This window comes from Crinia signifera, chromosome 7, assembly GCF_055691185.1.
Source record: "Crinia signifera chromosome 7, ASM5569118v1, whole genome shotgun sequence".
Classification (NCBI taxonomy): domain Eukaryota; kingdom Metazoa; phylum Chordata; class Amphibia; order Anura; family Myobatrachidae; genus Crinia; species Crinia signifera.
This window is the reverse complement of record NC_139223.1, coordinates 74856082-74882778: the sequence shown is the minus strand read 5'-3', so window position 1 is coordinate 74882778 and position 26697 is coordinate 74856082. Positions and strand designations below refer to the sequence as shown.

The following is a 26697-nucleotide window of genomic DNA, read 5'->3' as shown; positions in this document are numbered from 1 at the left end:
AAATGCTTCTTATCGAGAAATTCAGAAATAAAATATTAAATTAAGTGCATTGTGTTTATATGTCACAGTTATGTGGTGAGGGGCAGGATTTGCTTCTGTTTGTCCACATACATTATGATTGGCAGCCACAAGCACTGGTTTTGCCTGGTACATTGACCATAAATAATATGAATTGATCTTGGTCCACCAACCCAAGGCACCCCTGCAAGTGTCCTGAGGCACCCCAGGGTGCCTAGGCACACAGTTTGGGAACCACTGGTATAGATTGTTATTTTCTGGTGATCATACTATATATTACAGCCAACATAACTATACCTACACCTCTTTTTCAAATAATGGTAGCCATGCTCTTGTTTCCCCCATCCCCGTTTTAGTTAATGTTCTCTGTAGTGTAGGGTGATATTATCACAGGTAATTATAACACACCTCTAAAGCTGTGTACACACGGGGGCGATAGGGGCTGAAATCGCTGGAAATATGGTCGCATGCGACCATATTGCCAGTGATGGAAGTGTGCCCCGCTCCTGTTTTCAGCCCCGTTCTAATCTCTGGTCACAGCAGCTTGCTCCTGCGACCAGCTGATTCCCTCTGCGGCACCCCCGACAGAGGTTCCCTTTCATCAGCGACCATCTCTGGTCGCTGATGAAAAGGAGAAACTGAGCAATATATTGCTGAGCAATATATCTCCCCCGTGTGTACGGGGCTTAAGATTTAGGTGTAAGATCTGTGTAGGTGCCCTGGCACGTTTTGTATTTCTCTAGTGTAGTGACTGAGCACCAGCATGCTCTGTGATGTCATTGTGTAATTATGCACCATCTTCCCCCTGCCCCCAATGGTAACACACCAAGGAGCGTACTCTAGTTTACACGCTCCCTTGAGTGTACTCGCAGGAGAGTGATTTTTTGCTACTGCGCCTAGTTATTTATGGGCATGTGCAGCCGCTGTGTGCGATCGGCCATGGTGAATAGATTATACGCTGGGTGCCCACACACAACAGTGCGGGGGGGGGGGGGGTCCGACGGGCCTGGGGATGCGCCCATAGGAATACCCAGTGTTTCATGATGGTGATTCCCCAAATGAGGCAAGTGTGGGAGGCAGGCTGCTAATGCAAGCGGATGTCAGCTGCCCTCCCGCTTCCCGCACAGGGCGTCCACAGATCTGAGACACCACAGAGGAGTCTCATATCTGTGAGCGCTTGCAAAATCATTTGATGGCGCCTGGTGGACTTGCGAGGCTGCAAAATAACCTCTCAAATTTACTACAGCTTCTAAAAATGAATAGGTGATGTTGCCCATAGCAACCAATCAGATTATGTCTATTATTTCTCTATTGCATCCTAGAAAATAAGACAGAATCTGATTGGTTGCTTTGGGCAACATCACCTCTTTTCATTTTTAGAAGCTTTAGTAAATTTACCCCTAATTATTCCTGCACTTTAGTTGTTATTACATACAGGGCAGCCGAGGGGGGGGGGGGGGGGTACTAATTACCCAGGTCAGGGCTTGCTGGAGGGGTCCAACCCCCCCCCCCCCCTTCCCCTTCCAGGCAGCAGCTCACACCTCTACAGCATGTGCTGTGCTGACAGGGTGAGAGCTCATGTTGTGTCTGCAGTCAGCACAGCCCATGCTGTAGGTGTGTGCTGCTGCTGCTGAGTTTAGAGGTTTTTTCACCCCCTCTATATATTTTGGGGGCGTGGCCTAAGCACGGGAGGTGGCCATATCTCCCTGCAATTAGGCCATGTCCCCGAAAAGGGCCCGGGACATATGCAAATGAGGGCGCGGTTTATGCTAATTAGCCGCAGCCTCATTTTCATACGAGAATAGACGCTGTGCGCATGCGCACAGCGTCTATTGTATTAGATTGGGTGGGTCTCCCAACTGCCACCCCCCGCAGCGGGACAATGCCTGCCGCGGGTGGGACAGCAGGACAGGACCCGAAAATCGGGACTGTCCCGCTGTAATCGTGACAGTTGGGAGGTATGCCACTTGTCCTTCGCACTGAATGCATTCAAATCCAAACTGAGGTGTTTACTGAAGACACCACATGTGTGGACAAACCTAGGGCCTGGTTCAGACTGGTTCGCTAGGCTGCGCAGATTCCACGCCTAGCGAACAGATAAGCGACACCTGCGGGGCCGCTGAACAATGGAAGACATAGTTAACAGTATTGAGCGTATACACTAGATATATTATAAACAATATTGCTCAGAACAGAGCCGGCCTTAGGCATAGGCAAACTAGGCAATTGCCTAGGGCAGGGGTTCCCAATCTTTTTTGATTCACGGCACCCTAGAGAATCAGACTTTTTTTCACGGCACACCTAGGTCAATTTTTTTTTATTTAGATTGGGTTTATATGCGATTCTTAGTGGCATTTATGTGGTAAAGGGCAGGATTTGCTTCTGTTGGTACACATTCTATGATTGCCAGCTACCAGCACTGGTTTTGCTCATAAATAATTAACAATTAATAATTTGAGTTGGTCCTAGACCACCAAGCCGCGGCACCCCTGCATGTGTCCCGAGGCACCCCAGGGAGCCACGGCACACAGTTTGGGAACCACTGCCTTAACCAGATTTGTCCTTTGCTATGGTTACACAATCAAAGCTGTGCCCAACAGACAAAAAAAAAAAAAAAACTCATTGGTTTATTCCAGGGGGTCCTTAAACAATTTTGCTCTGGGACCCCATAATACAATACATATAATGACAGGACTCAGCAAGTTACTGCAGAAGGTCATCACATCACGTGTGTAGCCAGCAGACAGCACATATATGGCAGCATTGTGGAGGCACAAAATGATGGGAGGAGTCTAACATAACAGACAATTAAACAGGTTTTTCAGACTCCTTGAACCACTGACTGAGATTAGAAAAGTCATCAGCCTGATGGTCACCAACATGGAGTCGCGACCCCATGCTGAGAAGGTCGGGACCCACAGTTTGAGAACCGTTGGTTTATTCTATGCCAATGCACAGTGATAAAACAGACATTCAGGGGAACGATAAATGGAATACAGTCATATTGTCGACTGCACTTCAGTCGACAGTCATTAGGGCGACACCGTTGGGTCAACAGGTAACAAGGTCGACAGGGTTCTAGGTCAACATGGGTGAAGGTCGACAGGTGTCTAGGTCAACACATGCATTAGGTCGACATGGGTTTTTTCATTGTTTTTTGAGCCGACAGGCGGTATTTCATGCCCTACCATCCACTAGGGCAGGGCTGGGCAACACCGGCCCTCCAGATGTTGATGAACTACACATCCCAGCATGCCTTGCATCAGTTTCAGCATGGCCACATAGCAAAACTAATGCAAAGCATCCTGGGATGTGTAGTTCATCAACATCTGGAGGGCGGGTGTTGCCCAGCCCTGCACTAGGGCGTGATGTGAGAATAAAAGTGTGCTGAGCGCAGCGAGGCACCATTCCCGAAGCATCGCGAGCGTGTCCGTTGCAAACTGTGTCCATGTCGACTGTCAACATTCGGGTAAAAAAAACAGAGAAAACAAACATGTCGAACTAACGACCTAACCCATGTCGACCTAAAGCCCTATCGACCCAACGGTTCGACCTAATGACTGTAAAACGATCCACACCCTGTTAAACCCCATGGCCACACTGGGAACAGCTATTTATATTAAATAGCCTTTCCCGGTGCAGCACATCAGGGGTGGACAGGCTGCAGCAGCTTCTGCCCTGCTGTGGTTGGCAATGACCGCACATTAAACCGCACAATGGTAGCTTTTCTCACACACTCCTCCTTGCAGCTCCTGAGGTTGCAAGAAAAAGACCACTTCTATAGTTTAATGAACCTCCCAGCTCGCTAACAGAATATGCCCCATAGGCGACAACAGGTTACAAACAAATAGACAGGATGGCACATTAAACATATAATACAGCAAGTTTGATGACAGTAACACATCACAATACCTTGTTAGCAGTATGCAAATTGTGTGTTTACCTTTCTGTAATGAGTGCAGCGCAGAGCTGAAGAAGGTTAAATAACCTGGAGGTTGAGGCGAAGCATTGAACTCGAAAAAGCCAAGGACCCCAGGCTGCAAGAATAAAGGATGTATACAAAACAAAATAACAGTAAACACATAAACACCAAAATAGCATAGCATATATAATGTTTATTAATTGTTATTTACCCCGCTTATATAAAACATACTATTTATGTATAATGTATCAGCTTTGGGTGTTTCATGCAATGTATGCAAATACTAATGTGTCCACATATACCTGTCCTTAAATTGCACCTAATAGCCCCATTGTGGAGGGGTGCGGTATAGCTCACAAAGTCTAGGTCGACATGCAAAAAATGGACATTGACATTTAATCTTATGCAGTGTACATGGTGAGATTTGCACTATATAGTCAAAATCGCATAGCACATAGCACCAAATACAGATTCAATCCCGATGCATGGCCCCAGGCATCAGAATCTAATGTAGAAATAGACTGTGCAGCACAGTGTATTTCTACTATCTCGGAACAGGGCCGTCCCTCTCTGCCTGCCAGCAGATGCTGGCTCCCCGCCATCGAATCTATATCGGCAGCCGCCATATCTTAGGTGTGTGCACACCATAAATCTTAAACCCTTAGCAATGGTTTTTACTGCTAGGACGTGGATGGCTACTACTGGTCCTGAGTTTCCCATGTGGATCGCCTTAGTAAATAATACTATTCCTTATGCCATATCCGCAATGCTGAATCTAAGTTTAAGCATTTATTGCACAGGTGGTTGCAATATAAATATTCTAAAGGTAGATGTTAGCTTGCTGTGAGTTATCTTAATATTGTTATGCAGTCTTTAGGTCACACGTTATAGGAGGTAAGTTATTTCTGGCCTACACTACATTTTCCATGTTTAGGTCTATAATGCTTATACAGGTTATAATTGTGTTCTGTAGTAGTTCCCTTGATACAATACAATTGTGCCTCATATTGTATTTTTATTTCTGAAATGATTGTATCCGCTACCTTTATGTACCTTGCTCTAGTTTTTTCTTTGTTAATAATAATAATAAAATACAGTATGCTCAGTGGGCAATATTCAATACCCTTGGGGAGGAGGGTTTTGTACAGCGAAGATGGGGTTTTTTGGGTGAGGAAAAGCTATCCTCGCCGTCCAACCTTCTCACCGGACGCTCGCCCTATTCTATGTTCCGGGGAAATTCTCGCCATCAGAGGACGGCTATCATTCCCTGGAACGGCGAGGTTTGTCGCATATGCAATGAGACCACTGCATATAGCAGTGAGCCTCGCAGTTTTGACAGTTGCGTTTGCCGTTTCCACCTCGCTGAAAAGAACCAGCAAGGTGGAAATGGCGAGATAAGGTGGGTTAGTTGAATACTGACCTGCGCATATCACGGCAAGCAATCGGCACTGCTCGTCATCATAGCTCGCTAAAACGCATTTAATATACCCCAGTGTGTGGAGACAACTGCGCAAAGAAATTTGGAAGCAGCAACAAATAAAACACTGAATGTGGGAAAAAATAGTAAATTCTATAAAAATGCTACACGTAGTAGAGCATTATATGGCACAAAAAGGCTAGGTGTATGACCCTCTGTAATAAACAGGCTGCATAAAATTCTGAATGGATGACGAATATTTGTATAATGATGTAGATAATATTAAATATGTAAATCAGTCATCTAGAGATGTTCACTAAATTGTAGGTTTCATATTCAAAGTTCATTACGTTTGATACTGTTCTTTTGCAGCATCTGCTTCCTTCTGCCTTTGCCCTAGGGAGAGCATACACCAGTGTATCCTCATACATCCAACCTAAAATACACCATGTGTAGGGAAACGCCTGGTGGGAATGAAATGGCATTTTTTTTGCCAAAAATGAGCCTTGCTATGTATCTGCATATGAAGTGCCACATTACAGTGTTTCACTTCATATGCAGATACAGCCAAAGTCACACACAGAACATAGGCAGCCTGTATATTTAATTCAGTAGAAACTGCTTGTGCATCCTATTCACATAGCAATGCAAATAAGATGCATTCAAATGGTAAAAAGTCACACAAAACGATGCTCAGCGCTACCAATTTGAGCTACAACGTGGGGCAACTAGAAATGCTGTTTAACATGACTGCAGTAAGGACACATCTGTAGCTGGCTTCAGAGAGATCTCAACCTGAGCTAGGCTCCATCCAGGATTCTACTGTGCCAAGCCATTAGTGTAGACCAGTGGTTTCCAAATGTTTTTGAACCATGGCGCCCTGTAGTATCAGCATTTGGGGGGGGGGGGGAATAAATAAAATAAACTGCCTGTCATTCTTAGATTCTGTTATGTGGTGGCAGACAGCTGTGCTTCTGATTGGTAGTTGCTGGCATTCATTTTGCCTATTACTTTGAACATAAATTATGTCATTTGAACCACCAACCTGAGGCACCTCTGCAAGAGCCTCACGGCACCCCAGGGCGCCTATTTGCACAGTTTGGAAACCACAAATGTACACTGTGCTATTTTATAAGCTAATGCTCCCTCCCAGGAAACATACACTTGTATTCATTATATTGTGCTAATTTATTTAAATATAATATTTTTTGTTGATTCGTTTTTTAAACCCCCCCCCCCCCCAAAAAAAAAAACCAGCACCATAAAAGCAACAATACTAATGCTACGACAGATACAGGGAGCATACACAATATATACAAACAATAATGCAGTGAGGCATCAGTAAAATAAAAGAATGAACACAAAAGATAGTCTTCCCATTTTAGTATTAGTGACCCACAATCGGGCTCTTCTAAATAACAGAAATTTATTATCACATGTTTAAACACAATAAAACAGTACAGGTTAGGATAAAAATGTTATATATTGCAAAAACTATGTAAACAGAAAACTATCATCTGTCCAGAGCCCAATATCCCAACATTAACCTATATAAATTACCAATTACCCCCACCCTGTATAACCTAACCCCAACCTAGGCATACTTGGATCCCTAACCCCATTCCCCTCTAACTAACCACCCCCCGACCAAAATGGATATTGTAACATAATTAATATGCCCTATAGATGAATGACATTTAATTAGTTTGTGCACTGGTGAAGAGTAGATTTGTACTGCATGCAGTAGAAATCTAGAATGCCGATGGCGATACACAGGACCGCGCATTGCGGCATCGCTGGGGTGCCACAATCATCCCATGTGTATGCTGCAGAAGAAAAACCAAGCAGCTGTGACGTGCAGCAATACTGTAATCAAGTTAAATTTAGTGAAACTGCACCATCTGCTGGAAAGGATGCTAACTACACAAACTCCCCTCAAGCCAAGCGTCATTACATTGCTGACTTACTGATACCTGATGCATTTTAATGCAATAGAACTGTTGTGATGAACCAAATCAAATGGGGCAAGAAGCAGTGGCGGCTACCACCTTCTTGGGGGAGGGGGGCTGCCTCTGGCTGTGGGGGTACCGCCAGGGCCGTCTTAACAGCAGTGTGGGCCCCTGGGCAAAGCAATGCACTGGGGCCCTTACCCATTCTACCCTCCTAGGGGTGGGGGGTGCTATCAGCAGCAGCTTTGATGTCCCACGGGTGGCAGGGGGTGCTCTATCTTCCATTCAACATGTAGGACCTGGAGCAGTAAATTCTGCTAAATACTCCTTTACTGCACAGGTGGTGGGAGGGTGAACACTAACATGAGGAAGGGGGCACTGAGCTGAATGAAGGGTCCCTTGTAAATGACTTCCAGGGAGGTAGGGGGTGTTTTATACGCAGGGGAGGGTTGGATAATGGAGTGGGCTTAATATTCGTCATTTTCCGGTGGAAGTGCAGCTTGTTTGACTGCAGATATCGCCATTATCTGGAAATAGATTTCTTAGCCTTCAATAGTATAAAAACCTAGAGTCCCAACTTTCAGGAGGTGCTGGGAACTTGGGGATCAGAGATCAGGAGCCAGAGCAATCCATTGACAGAAATATAAAACTGTACACCAGGGGCGAAATGTAATAGGGTGTGATTTTTTAGACATGTGCGATTTTTGGTCAAAAACGGCCGAAATCGCACATTTTCCGAAAATCGCACATTTAATAGGTTGAAAATCGCGGTAAAAAATCACACTTTTTACCGCGAAATCGCACTTTTAGAAGTGCGATTTTTAGTCACATTTCAATTCGCATCCAGATGTTTTACCATTATAAAGTATACAACTCGCAAATGTAATAGGGTGCGATTTTTGGTCAATGTTACCAAAAATCGCAAAAAAAATAGACCAGGTTCTGACAGGCGAATTTGACAGAACCATGCACAGATCATTGAGATCTGTGCATGGTTCTGTTAATAAAAATGTGTAAAAGTGTTTTTATGAAAAAAAAAACAGCGTGGGGTCCCCCCTCCTAAGCATAACCAGCCCCGGGCTCATTGAGCCGGACCTGGTTCCAAAAATACGGGGGGACAAAAAGCATAGGGGTCCCCCGTATTTCTGAAACCAGCCCCGGACTCTTGGACCGGTCCTGGTTCCAAAAATACGGGGGACAAAAAATCTGGGGGTCCCCCGTATTTTGAAACCAGCACCGGGCTCCAACAGCCCGCGGTGTCATGCCACAGCCGGGGGACACTTTTTATACAAGGTCCCCCGGCCAAAACATGAGCACCGTGGCTGGTCAGCCTTGGACGGGGTACCTGGAGGAGTGGGGACCCCCCCAATAAAGGGGTCCCCCCCCCCAGGCTTCACCCGTCCAGGGCTGAAGCCCGGGGCTGTCACCGGCGTCCGTGGCCAGTGGACGCCGGCCTGATAGGGTTAAATCCATCATACATATCATTACATTGCTTTTTACCGGCGAACTACAAGTGCCAGCAGACCTCCCCCGCATGCTGGGACTTGGAGAACCATGGAGACGCATAGCTCAGCCAATCAGGACTGAGCTATGCGTCTCCATGGAGACGCATACTGTAGCTCAGCCAATCACGCTCTCAGCCTCTGTAGCACTCGGACAGAGCTACAGAAGCTACGGAGAAAGCCGGTGACAGGCAACGGAGAAAGCCGGTTCTCCCCGCTGCCTGTCAGTGCGGGGGGAGCCGGCTGTGAAGCAGCCAGACCAGCGCTGGATCCAGGAATGGTAAGTATGCTGGTGTAAAATTGAGGTGTGTGTGTGTAATAAACTTGTACTTCTCTGTGTGTGTGTTTTTTATAAACATTCTTTTTACAGGTGGACTACAAGTCCCAGCGGGCCCATTAATGCCCTGCATGCTGGGACTTGTGGTTCTCCAAGTCCCAGCATGCGGGGGAGGTCTGCTGGCACTTGTAGTTCGCCGGTAAAAAGCAATGTCATGATATGTATGATGGATTTAACCCTATCAGGCCGGCGTCCACTGGCCACGGACGCCGGTGACAGCCCCGGGCTTCAGCCCTGGACGGGTGAAGCCTGGGGGGGGGGACCCCTTTATTGGGGGGGTCCCCACTCCTCCAGGTACCCCGTCCAAGGCTGACCAGCCACGGTGCTCATGTTTTGGCCGGGGGACCTTGTATAAAAAGTGTCCCCCGGCTGTGGCATGACACCGCGGGCTGTTGGAGCCCGGTGCTGGTTTCAAAATACGGGGGACCCCCAGATTTTTTGTCCCCCGTATTTTTGGAACCAGGACCGGTCCAAGAGTCCGGGGCTGGTTTCAGAAATACGGGGGACCACTATGCTTTTTGTCCCCCCGTATTTTTGGAACCAGGTCCGGCTCAATGAGCCCGGGGCTGGTTATGCTTAGGAGGGGGGACCCCACGCCGTTTTTTTTTTAACTTTTTTTTTAGCACAAAATCGCATTTATGAAAATGCGCACATTTTCATGACTGAAAATGCGCACATTTTCATGACTAAAAATCGCCCGAAATCGCGGCAAATCGCATTTTTTTGCCGCAAATTCGCATCTCATTACATATGCGAATTCGCGGCAAAAAATGCGATTTTTAAAGGTGCGATTTGGTGCGATTTTTTTTTGTCTAAAAAATCGCTCCCTATTACATTTCGCCCCAGACGTTTGGAGCTGGAGCAGGGCTCGGCTGCTGGAAGGCTGATATCTTTGGTTCTGGGCATGATAGAGACAAGCTGCTAGTGTCCGCAGAAAGGGGAGAGTCTCAGCTTTTGGAATATACTCTAAAACTCTAAGTCAGAGAGAATCTGAGAAATATGACTGGGAATTGCAATTAACAGGTCGGATGTGGACTGCTGCTTTTAAGGTGGATATCTCCAGTTCCCCAGGGCCGATTTTCAAAATTCTGGTATCCCTGGAAAAGAGGGAGACTCAGCTATCAGCAGAGGGCCCTTATACACCTGGGCCCCTGGGCAAGTGCCCATTAAGCCCATACGAATAGACGGCCCTGGGTACCGCGATGCAGGCACCCCTTCCCCCAGCTGACGCTGACGCTCTCCTCCCGTTCCCCAGCGCCAGTGTCATCATAGGTGCCTGTCATCACTTGTGCATGAGCAGTACAAACATATGTACTGTGCATGCTGCCAGCTTCTATGGGCTGCTTGGGCAACAGCCCATAGAAGGAATCTTAATCCCGGCACCTGTACAATATAAATGACAGGCACCAGGACCAGCGCGTGCGCAGTACCAATATAGGTACTGCACATGCGCAATTGCCGTTTTTGCACAGCAGCCCGCAGCAAGGCGTCCCAGAGGGAGGGAACACATCCCAATGGGACTGCCTTGGTGACTGGCAGGTCGGACTTCCAATAGGAAGTCACTGCCAGTCACAGTGAAGCCAGTGCAGTCTCACAGACTGCATCTGGCTTCACTACAGTGGCAGATTTTACCTGGGGGGGGGGCCTGCATCCCATAGGTAAAAGCCACCACTGGTAAGAAGCATGCACCATTCAAAACTGCAACATGCTTTCTGTGTCCCTCACCATGCAGTCCTACCTAGCTTTTCTTTATTAAGTGCTGGATATTAAGCTGCGGTTCATAGGAACAGCTAGCAAACAAATCAAATCAAAATGGTGAAGGGAATTCTGAGTAAACGACTTTACATGGTAACTATAGACAGAGAATTACAATAGACATATCATACTGTACCTGGTAGTTGGATAGGAAATCCTTTAGTCTTTCCACAGAGGCAATATATGAAATGGGACTCATTACTCGGCGTATAAACTTCTCAATATATCCTGCGGTCAACGGCCCTTTATATTCAATAGGTCCAAAACTACAAATAAATCAAATGAATTAATTAAGGGACAATTTATGTGTAAGTAATTTATATGTATGTAATCTATAATTACTTTAAAACATTGCTTAGATGTAGATCAAAAATAAGGGAACTTTTCCAAATATAAAGTCAGAACTGGATTTTTTGTCTTTCCAAGCAAGAGATGAAATTAATTTCAATAGGCAAACACATTTCATTTTTATAATTAACGTAAAGCTACAGAAAAGAGCAGTTTTGTTAGTTAGAATTAGTTTTGCTTTATTAACCCTTTCAAGTCCAACGTCTACTCAGGCTTAACAGCCCTAGCTCTAGTAGCAGATCCAATGGTGAGCCACTTTAAAATAGAATTGCAAACAAAAATTATTGTTAATAAAAAACAAAAGCACTCACTATAGGTAGAAGGCAAGAGCACATCACTTATTAGTGCTAACTAAACTCATTTACAGTACAAGAGCTTTGAACACAAGCAAAGGACACAGAAATGGTCCTAATAATGGAAGCCATTTCTTGTTTTTCAAACCTCAGCATTTAGGTTTTTCCTTGTGTTTGTGTTCATTTCATTTGTTTTTGGTCCAGATTCTTGAATACCCTTTGCTCCATTTATTTAAACTTGGTTTAAAAGATTTGTAGTTTATAAAACTTTAATAGAAGCATTGGTACTTGTTTCCTAGCACGGCCACAAATCTTGGCCATCGGGGGTAATTTGAGTGGCCTGCGACGCGACCGACGCGATGCCCCCGATTTTTCCATTAAAATGCATTGAAAACAGTGAAAAATCGGGTCGGTCGCGTCGTATGCACCTAAAAATGCTTAAATGGTCCAGACGCGATGCCCCCGATTTCCCCATAGGGAACAATGTTAAATGCCTCAATTTACCCGCGATGAACACGATTTCCCATAGGAAACAATGTTAAATGGATCAATTTACCCAAATCAGCATAGGGAAGAATGGTAAATGGGCCAGAAACCCCAAAAAAACCCACAGAGCAGTGGAATGTCCCCCCAAAAGTAGTTGACGCCACCCTGCCATCAACGTGAACCCGAAGCATGGCGAGCGCAGCGAGCCCGCGAGGAGCGGCGGTACGCGTCCTCCGACCTTTTCATGCCCTACTATCCACGTCGGCGTGGAGTTGAGAATAGAATAGTGTGGCGAGCGCAGCGAGCCACCGAGCCCGAAACGTGGCGAGCGCAGCGAGCCCCGCGAGGGGACGTGGATACCTTCACAGGTAAACGCGTCCCTTCGCGGGCTTCCCAGGTGTCCGCGTCGCCATGGACACCTGGGAAGCCCGCGAGGGGACGCGTATAACTGTGAAGGTATCCGCGTGCGCTCGCCACGCTTCGGGCTCGGTGGCTCGCTGCGCTCGCCACACTATTCTATTCTCAACTCCACGCCGACGTGGATAGTAGGGCATGAAAAGGTCGGAGGACGCGTACCGCCGCCCCTCGCGGGCTCGCTGCGCTCGCCACGCTTCAGGTTCACGTTGATCGCGGGGTGGCGTATAGTACTTTTGGGGGGACATTTTTATGTTCAGGGGTGTTTTTGGCCCATTTACCATTGTTCCCTATGATAATTTGGGTAAATTGATCCATTTCACATTGTTTCCTATGGGAAATCGGGGTCATCGCGGGTAAATTGAGCCATTTAACATTGTTCTCTATGGGGAAATCGCGGGCATCGCGTCTGGCCCATCGCACCCGATTTTTTAGCGGCCGCGATGGCCCCGATTTTACCCCCGATGACCGCGATTATGATCGTTGTGGCCGTGCTAGGAAACAAGTACCGAAGCATTAATTACTACAATTCTGACAATCCCCTAACTCAAATATCAAATAAACAAGGCCTCAGCGAGCCGCCATTGGATTTCTGCTGAACTCATGCACCGCTTTTTTGTTTATTTCCTTAGGCAATTGTATTATTATGGCTTAAAAGCTCATACACATGGGGCAATATGTATGAGCCTTTGTGTGCAGAGCGATCTAGACCAATCAGATCACTTAGCACACATGGCTTGCTAGATCGCCCATACACATGTAGAGATGTGTGTATTACAATCTGTGCTAATCAATGTTCGCGGATTAGAACACTGGTGACCTGGCTGGATCTTTAATTCAATAATTTTTATTGAAAGTTTTACGTTTTAAAACGAACATATTCTGACATAAACAGAGTAGACAAATATCGTATGGGAATAATCAATATCTTGGGTACAGACAGGAGAATATATGCAGAGGTAGGAATTAAACAGGATGGACTCCTTTAACCACTATAGCTAGCACATTTCAATCCCGGAGGCGCCATCCGGTCATACATAACAGGAGATAATAGAGCATACCTATAGGGTAAAGATTTGTATGGTACTGCAGTCCCAAATAGGAGAAATATAATGGGAAATAAGTATCAGTCGGAAACTCTATCCTAAACTCACTAATTCTATTACGTAGAATAAAATAAACCCCCCACCAAAACCCAAATCAACCCTCCCAAATAACCCACCCACCCTGTACAACCCAACCCCAACTAAGGCGTACTTGGATCCCAATAACTACCCCAGTCCTACCCTAAGCTGTCCCACTAAGACTATCCTATACTAACCTAAATGTATAACCCCCCCCCCCCCAAGGAGCCAAAAAAAAAATTGCAGGATATTAAAAATCAAGTATGTTAAGGGCTGTGCACCCAGGACCCCAAGGCAGGCTAAATGTGTCCATCTCCCCCACCCAGATATTCAAGTACAATATACCGTACATGTTGAACAGGATATATAAGGATTAGTGTCATAGGCCCCATGTGAATTTCTAGGCTGCCAAATATAAAGCATTAGACTGAAAAATGTAACTAAAAAGAAGCATCTTCCCAGGAGATAGAACAATAGAATCAGAACATAAGTTAGACATACTGTAGGGAAGTATCCAAATCACAATATGAATCATGTTGTTAGTCCGGCCACTTTACAAACAACGTGCAGGATATTAAAAAGAAAAAACTGGTACGTTGCGGGCTATTATCTTGACCCTGGATACAGGATACAGTATATCCAGCTCCCCCGCCTGGATGTATAAATATGATTTACTATATATGGTAGCCAGGATATATAATGACTGATGACAACATAGGGCCATGTATGCCACATTAAACTATCGCCTACAGATTAGAGCTGAATTAACAAAGTTTTAGCAAACAACAAAAGAGGCGGGGTATAAGATAAACATGAGGGAATAACTCAATTCGCCGTATGGTGCATAATATTAGTCCAACCAATTTCCAGACCCAGGAGAAGTAAGAGATAAAGGACCAGGATCTCCGTCATCATCGAAGAGGAATACAGGATGAGTTCCATAATACGAACAGGGCCAGTTCCAAAGAAGTGTGAAGTGTAATATATATACTCGGGGCAGGCCAGAGCATGTGTCAGCATAAATAAGATACCAAGACCGGATTATAGGCAGATTGTCAATTATTGGAACAGGATTCTGTGGACGCTTGTCCGGGATGTTTGATGAGGCGGGAACCAAATATGTTGCTGAGACACTGCTTATATACGCAGTGTCATCGAGCGCTTCAACAGGTGCAACATAAACATAAGATGATATAGTAGTATCCTGACGTAGGTCGTCAAGTTTGGTTATAAGCCTGTCTGTGGCAGAGTTAATTGCCTGTAGGATGTAGTGAAAAAGGGTTTCCATACTGCAGGGGGTGTTGCTTAAACAGGGGGTTTGAAGAGTCCAATATGTCAGGCCAAAGCACCTATCCAGGAAGCCAGTGATATGAGAGGATGGCCGCACTCAAATCTGTCCCCCACAATATTATCAGGAGTCACCGGGCAGCCGCGGCACACACTTGCCGATATGCTTCAGAGTGCAAATTGTCAAGCCCAGAGAGGCAGCTTCAGTCAGGCTCAGGAGATTTATTCCACAAGTGCCACAGCCCCGGAGTCGCGCCGGCAAGATGGCGCCGGCTCTCCCTGCGCGGCCCGCGGCAGCACTACCCTAACAGGAGTGCTTCCCGCTCACTCCGCTCAGTGAACAGAGAGCGGCCAGCACCCGTCACTCCCGCCAGCTGCGACACCCGGTGCGGCAGCAGCAGCAGCGTCACCCCGATACTTTAGGGGCACAGGAGATCCACAGCAGTTCCCGGAGCTCAGTGTAGATGTAGGCCGCGGCTCCCTCCACCTCCAGTCCAGCAGACAGACGGGCGCGGAGATCCAGCAACGGGGGTGCAGGACGTTAAGTGGGATATCCCACAGCCAAAACAGGGATCAGGGTCCTCGGTGGCAGCACAGCAGGATATTTTTCAGGATTTAGAGAGGGAGCACAAAGGATATGCGACCTACACCATAGACATCCAGGCCACGCCCCCGACCTGGCTGGATCTTGACAACATGTAGAAAACTGACTATTATCACCGTGTGTATGCCCCTTTAGGGAACCAGCTTCCAGTTAAAGGTGCCAGTTATCCTGAAAATAAAGTGGTCACTCTATGATCATTCATCCGCAATCTGAATTCAAGAAGCACAGATTCATTCCTTTAATAGAAGGCTATGTAGTCCGGGCCTCTCCATGCTATTCCATTAAACAAGGTTGCAGAACAGAACATAAACAGTAGGTAGACATGTATAATGTTCATAATGTTTCAAAGAAACTAATAAATAAGAAAGATCATAGAAAGTAGACGTAGATCATAGAAAGTAGACGTAAATCATGTTGTACTGTCAGAACATTTGCATGTTAAGGTTTACAAAAGAATAGTGTGTTAATGATTACCAAGTGCTCCCCCAGATACTACACTGCTGCACACGTTGGTGACTGTCGTACTGTAATCCACGTAGCAGGAGTTTGTATTTGCATTCACAGCCTGAAAATGACAGATGGCTTACAGAAATAGCTATCCGTTTCCAAATGCCACCTGCAAGCTGCGGTGCTTCCTGGCCTGAGAGGGACGGGGTGGGTGGAGAGTGATTATACTCAAGTTGTAGAGACAGTGGAAGGATTCTAAGTAAATATCACAGGTGCTTTAAGGGCTGAAAGCACAATCCAAAAATATACTGGTAGGTTAATTGGCTCCCAACAAAATTCACCCTAGAATGTCTGTGTGTGCGTGTACATGTGGTAGGGAATATAGGTTGTAAGCTCCACTGGGGCAGGGACTGATGTGACTGTTCAACTATTCTCTGTAAAGCGCTGCGGAATATGTGTGCGCTATATAAATAACTGGTAATAATAATAATAAATTCCCTTTACATTGGCTTTCATTAAACATTTACAGGGATATCCATACTTTTATGTTTAGTGGCGTTTGGTTTGTTCAGGCCCAAAATAAATCAGATATATTGGCAGGTACACCAACCCCTAACTGCTTTAGTAACATAGATATGCCATTGCCGGTACATGGCACTGCTAGTGTTATAGAAGGAAAACAAAATAGAAGGAAAATGTATTTTACATAAGCTCTTACGTGGTTAAGCATAGGTTACCATGCAAAACCAATGTGCCTATATGTGAAGCATATGGTCATGGACATGGGGCACTGGTACAGGGGATAGATGTCTAAGTGGTGAAGTGACCAAAAGGTCACAATCAAGAACATTTAACCAAAATTCAAACTGAGGGGTTTAGAGGAAATAGAGGAATACAGAGATGTTTCGGTTTAAGTTTACTGTGGAATTTGTCCTTCACAACACAAATACATAATGACCTTTTAGTTTAAACACAATGCACTGTTACCGACACCACTTCTGAAGTCATACACATTGATGACATATTACAACCAAATGTTCATGCTGCGCCGACAAATATGCAGGTCTGGTTTACACCAGGCGCATGACACTTACACCATGCTTATTGTAAATAATGGCATTTATGTGCAACAAATCCAATCTCTATCATGCATCAGTGAATGGCGCATAACCCATGCCACGTGCAAAACAAAGCAGCAACCTCAAAAGGAGTATCTCCAAAATATCCAAGTACATGTCCATTGCAAAACATCAGCAATCGTCATAGTGATCATCATTACCTGACCGCCTGAAAATAGACAGTGGGGAGGAAGTTGTATGAGGGAGGGAAGGCAAACCACATGAGGGAAGAGGGTTCTGCTCACGAGAGCTTACAGTAAAGCAGTGATGGTACTCAAGTGTAGCACCTGAGATGGAGCCAGGTGCATACAGTAGCTGCTGTCACTGAATATAACTATAATTCCAGCCCAGGCAGTGCAGAGTTCTTCCAGGTGGCTCAGACGTGGCCTGGGGCATGACCTATGACACAGTGGCCTGGGGCATGACCCATGACACAGTGAATTGACATCATTGGACACACCCTCATACATCGCTTTCCCAAGGCGGTTCACTTCTCACATGACAAACTCACAGCTCAGGTTTGGGGACAACTGAGCTCATATTGCAGCTAATAACAGGTTGTAGTAACCTGGGGGAGCCAGAGCATTTCATTTATTACGATTGGTGTCATGCTCAAATAGGCGCTAGCGACATAATAAAATCATGCCAGTAAGCCAGTTTGTAGAATGCTCAGCAGAAATTCACGCAAGGTACTCTATGCCAAGTGTTATAGTACTAACCTTCTGCTTTTTAATAATGCATTGAACATTGGGTTTCGGATTAAAAGGTCTACAGCAGGCATATCCTAACTATGGCCCTCCAACTGTTGCCAAACTACAAATCCCATCATGCTTTGCTATTGACACCTGAATACATGGATCCCAATTAGTGTAGAGCATACCCTCTCATGGCTTGTGTCACTCTCCAGGTTTCGGGCCAGGAGCCTCGCTCTGCTACCTCTGCACCTCTGCACTGGGCACACATTATGTTCAGTATAAAAAAAGTCCCAAAAAATTATCATGAAAAACATGTCAACTTTTTCAAGTGTCAACCAATGCCATGTCCACATTGTACATGTCAACGTACATCTAGACACTTAACTTACAGTATCACTTGTATACGGAACATTGGAGCATATAGCATAGAAGTTAAATGCTAGAAGTTAAAATAAAAGAGGATGTACTGTAAGATGCAGCTCTCTAAAATGTGCACTTGGAAGGAAGCGGATGGTGTATGATCAATATAGCTGCCTGGGCTGTGCTAGCCACCATTCCTACATACTAGACGTATCTACAATACCAAAGACCATTGCACCTCTATAACAACAAGGCTTCCTAGCTGCTGGCTGGCACCGGTGAGCCGCGAGCATGCAGGAGAATAAAGTGACTGCTTTTATGACTGACAAGCTGAAAAGGAGCTGTGCGCCTAATTCAGTTTGGTTTGCAAATGCAAACTCCTTCTTTAATGGACAAAATCATGTGCACTGCAGGTGGGGCAGATGTAACATGTGCAGAGAGTTACATTTGGTTGGGGTGTGATCAAACTGAAACCTAAATTGCAGTGTAAAAATAAAGCAGCCAGTATTTATCCTGCACAGAAACAAAACACCCAAATATAACTCTCTCTGGTTAAATCTGCCCTACCTGCAGTGCACATGTTTTTGTCCACTAAAGGAGTTTGCTTTTGTAAACCAGCCTGAATCACCCCCTTTGTCTCGGTGTACCTACACCTTGACAAGCATGTAATTTCTCCCTATAGATGCTTTCTCAGACCTCGCTTGTGATTGAACACATCTTCTGAAATCTGCTAATTGCATAATTACTTGTTTGGAACCTAAAATGACATTAACAGCAGTATTCTTTGGTTGAACTGGATCAGAGGTCTAGCACCTAAGAAGAGACTAATCACGCTCTCGTACAGCATCTGCAGGAAAGCTGATAACAGCATTATCTATTTACAGACTCTTCTAGGTTTCATCTTTGATAGTTGACTGGAAAAATGCTGGAGGCCGGATTATGAATCACTGCTCTGTGAAGTAAACCTATATAGTGCACAAGCACAATTATCACTACAGGTGCCACAACAGGGATGGGAAAAAGAACAAATCTACTTAATCATTCATTCACTTTGAAAATTTGACATTAACACTACATCCACCATAGAGAAGGGATACAGTGCATTGTAACCATCTAATTTGGGCACCTTCTACGTACAGTACCTAATCTTGTTGCATGTTACCTATGGGCAGTGCTACTTGGTCCCATTAGGCTACTCCCCAATGGATGTTGCCCACGTCACACAGAGTGCAAGCTGAGCACTCTGGAAGCTGCTGGGCTACCCCCACCCTCCATCACACACCTTTACCTGGCCGGCACAGCTGCTAACTGCCCATTGGACTCTGCAAGTTGGGAGATTTGGGCTCTCAGCATGCTGTAATTTTATCTTGTGTTGCATGACCCAGTAAACTGTTTACACTGACCCAGTCCAACCCTGCTCGCTACCCAGGTTGGTCCCACGTTGTTGGAGGGTTTTTGGACCATTTTCCACCGAGTAAAAACATGAATTATTGTGCGTTCCTTTGAAAAAATCTGGGTTTTCAAGGCAGTGGAAAAAGAGTTATTAGCAACATTTTCAAAGTAAAATAACAGCAGAAATGGAACAGTTTGAGATATGGTTATTATAATGATGTAATGAGAAACTAAACTAATCCTCAGCCCCAAGTGTATGCTCTCTCAATTTCACCAATTACCTCTTATGATACAGGTTAATCACTGGGAAATAGAAGAAACTTCTTTGTTTCCTGCACCTGCCCTGGTGCCACCAGCAATTAACAGCCACAAAGAGCACCTAGGAGAGAGAGACAGACAGCGATACATTATACAGATGGCCCAAAGTCTCCCAATACGTTAGATACAATCAGAGAAACATTTAGCAGGCAATAATAGGGTTAGATTTTCTGGGTTACTCACACATTATAATAAATGAGGCTTTGTATTTCATATATTCAAAAATAATTGACTTTAAATGCAAATATGTAATGGAATAACCCCAAATAAATAAATAATAGAAAAACCATAGTAGCAAAAATATAGATGGCATATGGATGATAAATTCCATCTTGAACATGTCACTATATATAAAAGGCTAAAGTCTCCTCAACATTTTGAAAAACCGCCAGTGACCACAAGAGGCCACTCGACGGACCAAATTACAGAAAGTGAAACCAAAATGATGTTTCCAACTTCCTGGATATGGAGAAAGGGAGCTGTGAGGAAAGATTGGAGGTAGGAGCAGATAGGGGCTAAGCCGTCATTTTGACGGGCTGTTTACTAGTAAACAAATAATGGGGCAGATGTATTAAGCCTTAACAAGAAATATGGTGATAAGGAGAGACAAATGTCCAGCCAATCAGCTCCTTACTGACTTTTTCAACACAGCCTGTAACATAACAGTTAGCAGGTGATTGGCTGGACGTTTATCTCTCCTTATCACCCTTGCATTTATCTCTTGTTAAAGCTTAATACATCTGCCCCATTATTACATCTGCTGTGTTACAGCGGGTACCGTCATAGGGTCGACCGGGCTTAGGTCAACACAAGCATTAGGTTGACAATGGGGAGGGTGACATTAGTTTTTCCAATTTTTTTTTGTCCTGAATTTTAGCGCAACTCCATATGGACACTGTATCAGCGTACCGCTGCGCTTGCCATGCTTTGGGCATTGACCCTGTCGACCTTTAAACCCTGTCGACCAATAGTGGTCGACCTTATGACTGTCGACCTAGAGTCATTCAATGATCAGTCCGGATACCACAAAAATGAGTGGCGGAAAACAAAAAGGAGTCATTACAAGTCATTATGATCAGTGTGTACTTCCACCTGCACTGTAGGAGGTCCCAAACAAATCTGCACATAACTGGTGATCTGCATGAGCAACATTTGTATTACCACACCATTACTAAATGTTGTGTAAAGTAAGAACACATTTTCTCTCCCCTGGCAATGAGATCACATGAGTGTCTGGGGTAGAGAAGGTCTGTGAGCAACAGGAAACTACCCCCCCCCCCCCCCCCCAAGTGCATGCCTGGGAACACACACAATATAACAGCCCATTTTTCTCCGGTTTGGAATGCTCACTGTAGCTATACCATTGCAATCATGGTTTTATGGAAAGTGCACTATTAGGGTTACATTTTTCAGAACACATAATACACTAATAGGTCGACACAGCAAATGTCGACATGAAATTCATGTTTTTGGAGTCTGTTGACTTATGTCGACATGGACACCGTACCGGTGTACCGCTTCACTCGCCATGAATCGGGTACGGTGCCTCGCTATGGTTGGCACACCACTGCAGTTTCCCTTTATGTCTACGTGGATAGTTAAGTATGAAAAACCACCTGTTCCGGGGGGGGGGGGGGGGGGGGGGGGAACACCTTGAAAAACTCATGTCAACTTATTTATGTTGATCTATTGCTTGTGTCGACCTTTTGTCGCGGTCTACGTAAACCATGTTGACCTTTTTTAAGGTGTCAACCAAAAGAGGTCAGACTATTGAGTGTCGTTCTAGTTAGTGTCAACCCATGGACTGCATACCATTTGAGAACATGTCTTTCTGCAAGAATACGGCATGTAACAGAAATTGTATTGTACAGTCTGTCAGGTAGAAGCAGAGACATTCATGATGACACTTTCCATGGACAAATCTTTCCTACAGTACGTGGGACTGTCCCAAGTAATGACAGACATTCTGCCACAATGGTTCTACAATATATATAAAAATAAAAAAACCATACACCTTACATAACTAACAATTAAAGTGAATCTGTCTACAAATAGGGTGTAAGGTACCATTAGCAATACCTCAGCAGGCATTATAGATAATTATAGGGTATGGTACAGCAGGTGGTTACCTGGTCTGCAAGCTTATTAGCCACTTGCTCAATCTCTGCCCTTGCAGCAATGGACTGTGCACACCAGGGCGCGTACAGGAACAATAAGGTTATCTCAGAGTCCTGGCGAATGTGATCTGCGTAATCCAGCTGGCCAAGGAAGAGATCCACCACTGGTGAATGGCTGGAGAAAAAACGCACTGGCAGCTTTGCTGGCATGATGACATCTTTAGCTCGGCTGAAACAGAAACAGTAACATTTCATTAGGTTTATGTTGAGGTCAAAAATACACAAAGACGAATGTCGATAACTAGCAGAACATTGCTCTCCTCAGCTAATAGTGAGGTACTCTTAATATGTATAGAAGCAAATCATATTCTGTACTTCTGCTCCTTGTGGGTTTTCCTGATGTATAGCACATAACAGAATAATAAAATAATTATGTGTACGCCTGGGGTCAGGCCAATCTTGCTACAGCATATATGTATTCACTTATGCCTGGTCAGTATGCAGCTAGTCTGCGCTCACGTTTCTTTAGTGGTTCACGTTTCTTTAGTGCACATTTCTGCGCATGTGCACACGCAGGGTGCGTGCACCCACGGTGAACACTCTGTTCACCGTTGCATGCACCCAACATAGGGGGCAGGGGGCGGAGAGGGGCGTGGGGCAGCTGTGTGTTCTCATGGTAATGAGGCCGAGACACGGGTGCGGGGGGCAGGCAGCTGACATCACCGGATGTCAGCTGGCCGCCCATTTCCACTTGCGTGCGCCTTCCACATTTTCCAATGGTCCGCAACGATGGAATAATGTGGTCGTTTCCCATTTGCAGCCTGTGTTTGGGAACACATGCTGTGAGGGAAGCTTACATATGTACAAAGACCCGTCAACCTCACTAATAGACACCTATATAACCCAGTTACATAAAGCACCAAGCACACCTACCTATAGAATCAGACAATCTACATAAGGTTAGATCAGTCTGATCTTTTGTAGGGGTTGTCTCCATGTAGAACTAGTAGTGATTCATTCATCTACAGGCCATCCCTTAAGTGCTGCCCATAGAACACCAATAGACCAAGCAGGACATTCAGTAGTGATAATATTTTGTAAACCCAAAGTACTAATATAAATTCAGGATTTCAGAACATGTCATCTGAAATAACTTATTGACCACACATCCAATAAAGGGCCAGATTTAACGAGTGGTACTAAACTTAAATCATGACAGTTAGGAGTAGATAGGTTGGAGTACCATTTATGATTAGCACCAAGCTTAAGCAGTAGCTACATGTGCTACATCAGCAGTAGGTACATGTACTACATCCAAAGGTACAGTGACAGGTATATGTACTGAGGCAGGAGGTAGTGACAGGTATACATGCATCGGCAGTAGGTACATGTGCTGCAACAGGTAGAGTGACAGGTACATGTGCAGCAGCAGGTACATTGACAGGTGCGTGTGCAGCAGCAGGTGCAGTCACAGGCAATCACAAGTACTGTATATGTGCAGAACCCACAGCAATCACAGGTTTATCGGCAGAAGCCACAGTAGGTACATGTGCAGCAGGTACAGCGACAGGTATATATGCAGCAGCATACAGTGGCAAGTACTTGAGCAGCAGGTATAGTGACAGGTATATTTGCAGCAGCATACAGTGGAAGGTATATGTGAAGCATAGCGTGGCAGGTATATTTGCAGCAGGCACAGTGAGAGGTATACAGTATGTGCAGCAGCAGGTACAGTCACAGGTATATGTGCAGCAGCATACAATGGTAGGTATGAGCAGCAGGTACAGTCACAGGTATATGTGCAGCAACAGCAGGTACTGTACAGTCAAAGGTATATGTGCAGCAACAGCAGGTACAGTCACAGGTATATGGACAGCAGCAGCAGGTACAGTGAGACAGGTATATGTGCACCAGTGACGGTGACAGGTATACGTGCAGCAGCAGCAGAAGGTACAATGACAGGTATATGTGCAGCAGCGACAGAAGTTACACTGACAGGTATATGTGCAGCAGCGACAGAAGTTACACTGACAGGTATATGTGCAGCAGCGACAGAAGGTACACTGACAGGTATATGTGCAGCAGCGGCAGAAGGTACACTGACAGGTATATGTGCAGCAGCGACAGAAGGTACACTGACAGGTATATGTGCAGCAGCGACAGAAGGTACACTGACAGGTATATGTGCAGCAGAAGGTACACTGACAGGTATATGTGCAGCAGCGACAGAAGGTACACTGACAGGTATATGTGCAGCAGCGACAGAAGGTACACTGACAGGTATATGTGCAGGAGAAGGTACACTGACAGGTATATGTGCAGCAGAAGGTACACTGACAGGTATATGTGCAGCAGAAGGTACACTGACAGGTATATGTGCAGCAGCAGATGGTACACTGACAGGTATATGTGCAGCAGCAGATGGTACAATGACAGGTATATGTGCAGCAGCAGATGGTACAATGACAGGTATATGTGCAGCAGCAGATGGTACAATGACAGGTATATGTGCAGCAGCAGATGGTACAATGACAGGTATATGTGCAGCAGCAGAAGGTACAGTGACTGGTATATGTGCAGCAGCAGGTAAAGAGACAGGTATATGTGCAGCAGGTACAGAGACAAGTATATGTGCAGCAGCAGCAGAAGGTACAGTGATTGGTATATGTGCAGCAGCAGGTAAAGAAACAGTGGCAAGTATACGGACAGCAGCAGGTACAGCACTATGGGGGGCAGTTACCTGCAGGTGAACCGGAGGGCAACAATAAGGGCGCAGCTCAGCGCTATGGCCCCGCACAGCAGCTCCGGCCTCCGGCCCATCAGACAGAGCAGCCGCTTAGCGTGCTGCCAGCCCGGCCTCTGCATCCCGCTTATACGACCGATGGGCGGCCCGAGCCCGCTAGGGGCAGGACGGACCTTCTCCTCATCACCATCGGTGCCGTCACCAGCACGAACGGGGCGCCGCCACGTCTGTCTTACCACTTCCGCGGCCTAGCCAAGCGAGGGGCGGGGATCGGGTTCGGTGGGCAGGCCGCAGCCAGGGACACTGCTGCCACCCGGCTCCCTCCTCTCGCTGTACGGCCGAATGATGGAGAGATCGCAGCCGTGTATATGGCTGGCTGTATAGAGAGGGCAGGCTGCAGTGTGAGCCCTCTGATTATCTTCCCCCTGTACACGGAACACTGCCGGCGCTGACTAGGCCAGGGCGCTCAATCCGGTCCTCAGGGGATCTTTAACAATCCAGGTTTTTAAGAATACCCATGCTTAAGTACCGGTGACAAGTAATACCTCAGCCAGTGTCACTTTGATTTAGCCATCTGTGTATGTCCATGGATATCCCTAGAGTATGTGAAAACCTGACACAGTTTTATTATATAACATATATCACACAAGTAACAGAGATTTAGTATCACACATTTGTTTTACTGCATGCTGTGCCTGCTAGATTAGACTAGAGAAATAGGCTCTAGCAGAGAAAGCGGGGGAGACGGGACAGGCTCTGAGAGTACAGTGATGGGACAAGCTCTAGCAGTGAGAGTACAGTGATGGGACAGGCTCTAGCAGCGAGTACAATTATGGGACAGGTTTTAGCAGTGAGATTACAGTGATGGGACAGGCTGGCTTTAGCAGTGAGAGTACAGTGATGGGACAGGCTCTAGCAGTGAGCGTACAGTGATGGGACAGGCTCTAGCAGTGAGCGTACAGTGATGGGACAGGCTCTAGCAGTGAGCGTACAGTGATGGGACAGGCTGGTTTTTAGCAGTGAGAGTAGTACAGTGATGGGACAGGCAGTCAGCGGTGTAGCTAGGCGCCATGGTGCCCGGAGCAAGGGCATATTTCGCACCCCCCCCCCCCCCCGGTAATGAATTGGGGGCGAGGCTAACATGTGTTGGCATGTTATATTTGAAAAGAAAAAACGTAAAAAACACAGTAACGGAATCTGCTGCGCTATATAAGACACTGTAACGTAATCTGCTGCGCTATATAAGACGCAATAACGGAAGCTGCTGCGCTATATAAGACCCTTAACGGAATCTGCTGCGCTATATAAGACACTGTCGGAATCTGCCGCGCTATATAAGACGCTGTAACGGAATCTGTTGCGCTATATAAGACACTGTAACGTAATCTGCTGCGATATATAGGACGCTATAACGGAATCTGCTGCGCTATATAACACGCTTTAACGGAAGCTGCTGCGATATATAAGACCCTGTAACGGAATCTGCTGCGCTATATAAGATGCTCTAACGGAATCTGCTGCGCTATATATAAGACGCTGTAACGGAATCTGCTGCGCTATATAAGATGCTGTAAATAAATAAATATATATACAGAAAAAGATATATACAGCAAAGCAGGGCAGCAGCAAAAACCAGAGAGATTCACTCAATCCCCACAACCACCCCAACCCTCCCCTCCCCCGGGCCCGACCAATTGCCCAAACCCCAAGTTTATAACACCATGTTTATTAACATCATGAAGTAGCTGTATATATATATATATATATATATAAAAAAAGAAATCCACCTTCACTTTGAATAATGATTTCTGATAACAGCAGGGCCAGGGCGGCACGGGCGGCAGCAGAAAACCTTCTCCTCCAGGCTACAGCCAGCGCTTGGGATGGCTGATGACGCTGCTGTAGCCAGGGAGGAGGGTAGCTTAGGCAGGTGACTCTGGAAAGTAGTCTGGAGTTCTGCTGCGCTGCGCTGGCCGGAAGCCGGCCCGAGCAGCAGCGACTTAGAGAGGAGTGAGTCAGCCTGGCCTCACCGTCCGTGACGTTTGGACCGG

General features: G+C 45.8%; 1 protein-coding gene across 2 annotated transcripts in view; it reads right to left on the bottom strand.

Annotated features, from left to right (window-relative positions):
• TXNDC11 (thioredoxin domain containing 11) overlaps nt 1-25127 on the bottom strand; it is a 94404-nt gene extending 69277 nt beyond the window's left edge. The window contains exons 1-5 of one of the 2 annotated variants that reach the window (XM_083153338.1): nt 24644-25127; nt 21916-22132; nt 19750-19847; nt 11037-11166; nt 3962-4055 (exon numbers count right to left, since the gene is read on the bottom strand). In XM_083153338.1, the coding sequence (XP_083009464.1) occupies nt 3962-4055; nt 11037-11166; nt 19750-19847; nt 21916-22132; nt 24644-24768 (664 nt within the window). In that variant the 5' untranslated portion in view covers nt 24769-25127. Of the gene's footprint in view, nt 1-3961; nt 4056-11036; nt 11167-19749; nt 19848-21915; nt 22133-24643 lie in introns of those variants that run through there. The other variant, XM_083153339.1, reaches the window with a different exon arrangement.
• Between the last annotated feature and the right edge of the window lie 1570 nt (nt 25128-26697).